This window comes from Lolium perenne, chromosome 3 (genome assembly GCF_019359855.2).
Source record: "Lolium perenne isolate Kyuss_39 chromosome 3, Kyuss_2.0, whole genome shotgun sequence".
Taxonomy (NCBI): Eukaryota; Viridiplantae; Streptophyta; class Magnoliopsida; order Poales; family Poaceae; genus Lolium; species Lolium perenne.
The window spans coordinates 54,253,396-54,261,655 of NC_067246.2; the positions used below are offsets into that span (position 1 = coordinate 54,253,396).

The window sequence follows — 8,260 nt, forward strand, 5'->3', positions numbered from 1 at the left end:
TACTCACACCAGTTCCGTTTCTTTTCCTTCCACTTCCACTCCTCTCTCTCTCTAAATAACGTTCTTGTTTCTCATGACTTGATTAAAAACCTTGTTTTCGTTAAATCTTTCTGTCGTGATAATCCTGTGACTGTGGAATTTGACGCCTTTGGTTCATCTGTCAAGGATGGTCGTACTCGGATGCTCCTCCACCGATGTGACACCCTCGGCGATCTGTACCCTGTTGGTTCGGCCTCCACCACCGCCAGCAGCCTGCTCGCCCTCTCTGCCGGTGTCGATCTCTGGCACGCCCGCCTCGGCCATCCTAGCTCCGCCGCTCTGCATCAAATAATGCAAGGCTTTTCCTTTACTTGTAATAAAACGGATGCCCACTCTTGTGAAGCATGTCGTCTAGGCAAACATGTTCGCCTCCCGTTTAGTTCCTCCTCCACAGTCGCGTCTTTTCCGTTTCCACTTATTCATAGTGATGTTTGGACCTCGTCTGTTCCGAGTAATTCTGGTTATAATTATTATCTGGTGATTCTGGATGATTACTCGCATTTTGTATTGACTTTTCCCCTTTGTCGTAAATCCGACGTTGCCGCCACCCTCAACACCTTCTTCGCCTTCATTTCCACTCAATTCGGTCGCCCCATCCACGCCTTACAAACCGACAACGGCAAAGAGTTCAACAACATCACTATTCGCTCACTTCTCGCCGCCCATGGCGCCGTCTTCCGCCTCACGTGTCGCTACACTTCTCCACAGAACGGTCATGCTGAACGGATGCTTCGTACTCTCAACGATTGCGTCTGCACCCTTCTGTTCCACGCATACATGCCCCCACGGTTCTGGACGGATGCTCTTGCCACGGTGACTCTCCTCGTCAACATCCGCCCGTGTCGTGTGTGTTGGTCTTACACGCCGCATCACCTACTCTACGGTGCACCACCCGCCTATGATGACCTCCGCATGTTCGGCTGCCGGTGTTATCCTAACACTGCTGCCACCTCCGCGCACAAGATTGCGCCGCGCTCTCTCCCTTGTGTGTTTCTCGGCTACCCCGCCAACACCAAGGGCTACCGCTGCTACGACCCGGTCTCACATCGTGTCCTCACCTCCCGGCACGTGTACTTTGACGAGTTGGTTTTTCCATTTCAGCAGGGACTCTTAGCGACGCCTACGACGACGCCCTCGGCGCCCGCTGGACCCCTTGTGGCCGGCCCCGCGCGCTGACGACTGACCGCGGCGGCCCCCTCTGCGCCGGCCCCGCCTGGTCCCTCGGCGTCTCCGTCGCCCGTGACGCCCGAGGTGCCTCCGGCTCCCCCTTCGCCCGCTCCATCGGCCGCCTCTTTGTCGCCCGCTTCATCGGCCGCCTCGTCGCCCACCTCGCCGCCCGTCGCTGCGGCTCCTGCGCCCATGCTCACCCGAGCACGAGCGGGCGTGCGGCGGCCATCTACGCGATACCCCGCCGACCAATACGTCTGCACGGCGTCCCCGTCCGCCGCGTCTGCCTTTTGGGCCAGCGGCAATAGTGTCCTGCCGCATGACGGCGGAGTGCCTCCGTTCAGCGAGGGGGAGGCGCCCTCCCCGCTGACCCGGTCAAACCGGGCTCCCGGCCGCCCATCCGGTCAGACCGGGCCACCGGCCGGCCCAACCGGTGCCCAGGCCGGTCCGATCGGGCCACGGGGCGGCCAAACCGGTCCAACCGGCTCCTCGACCGGGCAGGCAGCTGCTGATGCTGTTGGTGCGCCGTCGACCTCCGCCCTCTCGCCGGTGCCCACCTCGGCTCGCGCCGCCTTGCGCGACCCGCATTGGCGCGCCACCATGCAGGAGGAGTACGATGCGCTGCAGCGTAACCGGACCTGGGAGCTGGTTCCCCGGCCCCTTCGTGCTAACGTCATCACCGGCAAATGGGTATTCAAGCACAAGCTCGGCTCCGATGGTACTCTCGAGCGCTACAAGGCGCGTTGGGTCGTGCGCGGCTTTCGGCAACGCGCTGGTGTCGACTTCACGGACACGTTTGCCCGGTTGTCGAACCGGGCACGATCTGCACGGTGTTGCACCTCGCCGCCTCTCGCGCGTGGCCGGTGTATCAGATGGACGTCTCCAACGCCTTCCTCCATGGCCATCTGTCGGAGCAGGTGTACTGCCAGCAGCCCATCGGCTTCGTCGACGCCGAGCGCCCCGATGACGTGTGCTTGCTCTCTCGGTCCTTGTATGGACTGAAGCAGGCGCCCCGCGCCTGGTACCAGCGCATCGCCGGCTTCCTGCATCAGCTCGGCTTCCGCTCCACGCGTTCCGATGCGTCGTTGTCCGTCTATCGGACCGGCAACGACATGGCCTACCTGCTGCTGTACGTCGACGACATCATCTTGACGGCCTCCACCGCTGGTCTTCTTCAACAACTCACCGACAGTCTTCGCGCTGAGTTCGTGTTGAAGGACCTCGGCCCGCTCCACTACTTCCTCGGCATTGAGGTTGTCCGGCGTGCGGACGGGTTCTTCCTTCATCAGCGGAAGTATGCCCACGAGCTTCTCGAGCGTGCAGGGATGCTTAACTGCAACCCTGCACCTACTCCTGTCGACACGAAGGCCAAGCTTTCGGCCAGTGATGGGTCGCTGGCTTCCGACGCGCCGTTCTACCGCTCCATCGTCGGTGCCCTACAGTACTTGACGTTGAGACGTCCGGAGCTCCAGTACGCTGTGCAGCAGGTGTGCTTGCATATGCATGCTCCTCGGGATGCTCATTGGGCCGCGGTGAAGCGGATTCTCCGCTACATCTGTGGTACCATGGGCTACGGCCTGTCGCTGCATGTTTCGCCCTCGACGTCGATCGACCTCGTTGCCTACTCGGACGCGGACTGGGAGGGCTGCTCGGACACGCGGCGCTCCACCAGCGGCTACTGTGTCTACCTCGGCTCGTCGCTCGTCTCTTGGTCCTCCAAGAGGCAGCCCACCGTGTCTCGTTCCAGTGCTGAGGCCGAGTACCGCACCGCGGCTAACATTGTGGCCGATTGCACGTGGCTTCGCCAGCTTCTCTTCGAGCTCTCTTGCCCCGTTGACAAGGCTACGGTGGTGTTCTGCGACAACGTGTCGGCTGTCTACCTCTCTGCCAACCCCGTTCATCATCGGCGCACCAAGCACATCGAGTTGGACATCCACTTTGTTCGTGAGCAAGTTGCCATCGGTCGCGTTCGAGTTCTTCACATACCGACGTTTCAGCAGTTGTCGATATCATGACGAAGGGATTGCCGTCCACGATTTTTCCTGAGTTTCGCTCCAGTCTATGTGTCGGTGCCGACCCTTCGACTGCGGGAGGGTGTTAAGTAACATATTGTACTAGGTATAGGTCTCCGTGTTTTGTCAGGGTTGTACATGTAATTGTACATGTGTCCGTATATATAAACATGAGCAGCCGGCCCAATTGGTGCTGTGCATTCTCCTATTCCCTTCTACAAAATGAATTATAATTGTACTAGAGCGTTGCTTAAGTAAGTTCCTTTGAAGGAAGCCAAGACCCTTCCCTTGTGGAGTTCAAGATCTCTTCATAGCCATTCTTTTCATAGCATCCTCCGTATTATTGGTAAAGACCAGCAAAACTCTAACTATTACTCTTACACAATTTCATAGATAGTTTATTTTATAAAACTTGGATACATGAATGTCCCACCACAAAAGATAAAGACCAATCAAATATGTGTGCATATCACGCAGTTGCAAGCACCTTCAGCGCACGCGGTGTCAGGACCGATGTCACAACTGGGGGTACACCCCAGATGGTTCAGTAACGCTTGGCATGCTGTCCCACAGTTTTCAGAAGTACAATTAGATGTCGGCTTGATGAGATACAGATTACACCCAACTGCTTTCACGTCTGCAAAGTCAGAATATCGCACCATTAAAATAGCGTACTATGAAATATCACATCATGCAGTATGACTATAGATTAGCAGAAGAGGAAATGTGCGCGCAGCTAGCCGCGCACAAGGAACAGATAGGTAGGTACCAGATGCAAGCATGGTGAATACAAAGATCAGAAGCAACATCAGAATTATAGCCCTCCTCGTCATCTTAGTAAGATGATGCCTTGATCGATGGGATATGTTGTCGTCCGCCGGCGCTGCGGCCATCCGGAGGAAACCGAGGCGGCCTCCACATCGGAGAGGCCGCCCGCGGCGGCGCGGCATTGTCGCAGCTGCCGCCGCCGCTGCTGCTCGAGCCCAAGCCCGAGTCCTCGGAGGAGGACCCCGACCTCCGCGCCGCGCTGCTTATCTCGGCGGCGGAGGAGGACGCGAAATGGCCGCACCTCCATGCGGCTATTCGCACCTCCGAGATGGAGGAAGCGGCCCGGCAGGCGGTGGAGGAAGCCGAGGGCTGGGAGCTGTACGCCCAGGCCCGCCAGGCGCGACGGGAGGAGGAGGAAGCGGCGCGGCGGGAGGAGGCCAGGTGCCGCGCCGACGAGGAGCGGCGCGAGGAGTAGCGGCGGCAGGAGTCTCGGCGCCGCGCGGAGGAGGAGCGGCGCCAGAAGGCCAGGCGCCGCGCCTAGCAGGAGAGGGAGCAGCGCCTCCTCCAGCGCCTCAGGGATGAGGCGCTGCTCCGTGGGCCGCCGCTACCTCGGGTGGCTCCGGACCCCCACTCGGCCTGGGAGGAGGCCATGTGGTCTCCGTGGCCGGAGTCCCCGGCGCGGTTGAGCCACAACAGTGCCTCGCCGCCCGGGGACATCGTGCACGACGACGACGACGCCGACAACGCCCAGAGGGGCTAGGCGGTGCACCGGCGGCGACCGCGCCGCCGACCAAATCCTAATAGAGGGTTTTTTAGTTTAAATTTGAAAGCCCATATAGGGGCTTCTTTTGTTAGTTATTTGCCCAAAATAGGGATATGTACAAATTTGCCCAAAATGGGGCATATGTTTAATCAAATTTCGTATAAATTTGCATTTTTTTCTTTTGTTTTGCTATTTCTCCGATTATGCGCTGCGTCCGGGCGTTGGGCGCAGCGTGCCACCCAAACGGACACGCGGACGCGGGCCGCTGTCCGCGTGTCTGCTAGGCCACCCAAACGGTCCAAAATGGACGGCCCAACGCATCCATTTGGGTCGCGCGGTTGGAGATGCCCTTAGGACTCCCAATTGGTCTGTACGCTTGGGCGCTTTCACTGTTGTCATTACCTTGCACAGAAACACGTGAGGGAGGCGTAGTTCTTTTAGTGGAATTAGTGAAGAAATATCCCCTAGAGACAATAATAAATGTTAGTATTATATATTTCCATCATGATTAAATGTTTATTTATTTCAGTTATAATTGCTATATTTCTTGCACTACGGGAAAAAACGGCGTTGCCGTGCGACAAATCTTTGCCGTGAGCCCATGCACGGCAAAGACTCTTTGCCGTGGGTAGACGGCAAAGAAATTTTGCACGGTAACCTCTGAAGGTAGCGCACGGCAAAGACCCACACGACAAAGAAATGTCGACGGCAACGACCAATCACACCGCATGGCAAAGAAATACTGCACAATAACTGACAAAGAGATGAAGTCAGAGCTAAGAAAAATTGCTAGGGGCTTTGACCATTCCGTCCACATGTTCAACTCCTATGACGTGAACGGGTATTGTCGAGGGTACTCCTCGCCAATGCCCTCCGATAGGGGCTTAGGGTTGATGGAATCATGCAGGCTAACTCGAGACATCGGTTCACAGACAAGCGGGGAGAGCAATTTACCTAGGTTCGGGGCCCTCGATGAGGTAAAACCCTTACGTTCTGCCTGTCTGTTCTTGATTATGATGACAATGGGTTACAATGGGGTGCCGAATAGTTCGGCTGAGATCTCGTCGAGATTGCTATTGCTAGGGTTACCTAGCTCTAAGCTTTTGCTGGCTAATATTGCTAAGATTGTTCGTGTCCCTCGGCAGCCCCTCTCCTGGCCTTTATATAGGAGGCCAGGTCTCAAGAGGTCTCACCGAGTACGACTAGGTTTACAGTACTTTTAGATCTGATCTTTCCTTATTCGTTCGCTTCCTTGTCTTGCCCGTCAAGGAACCTCCTGGTGCGCCGACCTAGTGGCCCATCTCGCCTTCAGGTGTCTTCATGGGACTCCAATTAATCAATACATGATAGAGCAATGTCGGTTACCCGAAGGGTAGTGCCCACGTCAATAGCCCCCGAGTGTCTAGCCGAAGATAGTTCGGGTAGAGACTAAAACATGTCTTCTCCTGTTGTTCGTTTCCTTCATTGTACTTGTTCATCTTGAATCTGCTCTGCCTTCATTTTATCGGGTGCGCGTCAGCGCTCCCGATGGGAGTAGCCCCCGAGTCTAGGTACGGATGCTTTGCAATCCGTACGTAGACTCAAGTTGTATCACTCGAATATTCTCCTCTGCCGATGTTTGTCACAGATCAACCGATTTTTTATCTTTATGCAAGGGATAATGAGTAACGTGCCCAACTTTTGTTGGTTAACTGCCGACGGCAAAACAACGTTACTCTACACAGAATCAAGTCCCCGGACATGACCCTGGAATGCAAAAAACTTCTATCGGGTGTGCATTACATGCTCCCGATGGGAGTAGCCCCCGAGTCTGGGCGCGAGCGCTTGTAACCGAGTGCAAACTCAAACCTTCCTCCTTCGACTGCTCATTCTGTCGAGTCTTCATTTTATCGGGTGCGCGTCAGCGCTCCCGATGGGAGTAGCCCCCGAGTCTAGGTGCGGATGTCTGCAGCCGGGCGTAGACTCAAGTCTTTCATCCGATAACTTTTCATTTTTCCCTTCGAATGCTTCTAGTTTTTTAATGACGTCACTGCTGACGTGTAAGTGTTGTAGGCTGATTGACAGGACTTGACCTGACGGGCTTGCCCTAGCTCTGTGCGGGCAGTTTTTAGGGCTTGACCATTGCATGCGTGGCGATCGAGGTGTCTCCTCGATTTTTGCACATCGTGGGAATAATGGGCCGCCGGTTCCACCCCTTCTTCAAGCGCCACGTGCTCACACAGCTCCTAACTTATCCTCAAAATCTCCAAAGGGCGAAAAATCCTCAATCCCTTCCACGGCTTCCGTAGCATCTCCTCATTTTTCCCCTTCTTCCTTCCTTTACCGCTGCTGCGCCGCCGCCACTGCTTTTGCAATCAGATCTTGCAATGGTGAAGAAGAAGAATCTCGCCGCTGCCGCCAGTTCCACCAGCGGAGGCGCCGCCGCCAAGTCCTCCTCTTCTCTTCCGAAGGGGAGTGCTCCAAGCGCTCCCCCTCCAGCTCCGACACCGCCAGCGCCGTCGAGTTCAACGGTCAAGCCCGGAGATTGGGTGGCATCAACCGTCACCAAGCGTGACGAGAAGAGATCCCGAAGCCTAGGATTGATATCTTCTGATGCGGGAGACGTGATTTTTTCTCGGCCTGATCCCCCTGTTGGCTTTACTGTGATGTTCTTATCTTTCCTTCACTGAGGCCTTTCACTTCCTGCTCATGGATTCCTCCTCCATCTCTTGCGAATGTACGAAATCCAATTATGGCAACTTACCCCCAACTCAATCCTCCGCGTTGCTGTTTTCATCACCCTTTGCGAGGCGTTTCTGGGTATCGAACCTCATTTCGGGCTGTGGAAAAAGATCTTCTATGTGAAGAGATACAGCAGTAGTAATGGATACTTCGTCACCGGAGGAGTAGGGTTTGTCGCTCGTTCGGAGGTCAATTACTTTAATTTCCCAATGAGAGAGTCCGTGCAAGGGTGGAGGCTGAAATGGTTTTACATCAAGGACTCCCTGTCACCCGAATCTCGGCTTCCTTGCTATGCCGATGTTTCCGAAGCCAAGCCCAAGAACTCTTGGAAGAACATTCTCTCACCCGACGAAAGAGCATCAGCCGAAGAATTATTTGCCAAATTCCTTCGAATCAAAGAGGCCGACGGCCAAACTATGATCGGCACAGAGGTGGCAGCGGTATTCTTGAAGCGCCGAGTCCAACCAGTCATGGCCAAAGTTCACCCGATGTGGTTGTACTCAGGTCCAAAGGATGAAACCAGGATTAATGTTGCCGATCTGTCGGAAAAGGAGTTGCTTGATGAAGTCCGTCGCCTTACTTCGTTTAACCAGGAAGATTCGATCCCGCTGATTTCTTCTTATGCCCCCCTTGACGCTGATCATCCACCATCAAAGGTATTTTCTTTCTTCACGTCCCTACTATGCCTATTTTCCTTAGCTGACATAATTACCATTGTTCTTACTCGTTATTTTCTTCGACAGATTCCCATAATCTCCGGAGATATGCATGATTCGTCGGATGATACTTC

General features: G+C 55.2%; 1 protein-coding gene across 1 annotated transcript; it reads left to right on the forward strand.

Annotated features, from left to right (window-relative positions):
• Positions 1–2,078: 2,078 nt before the first annotated feature.
• Positions 2,079–3,221, forward strand: LOC139837884 (uncharacterized mitochondrial protein AtMg00810-like). Its single transcript, XM_071827191.1, has one exon. The coding sequence runs from the start codon at positions 2,079–2,081 to the stop codon at positions 3,219–3,221; it is 1,143 nt and encodes a 380-aa protein (XP_071683292.1).
• Positions 3,222–8,260: the final 5,039 nt, after the last annotated feature.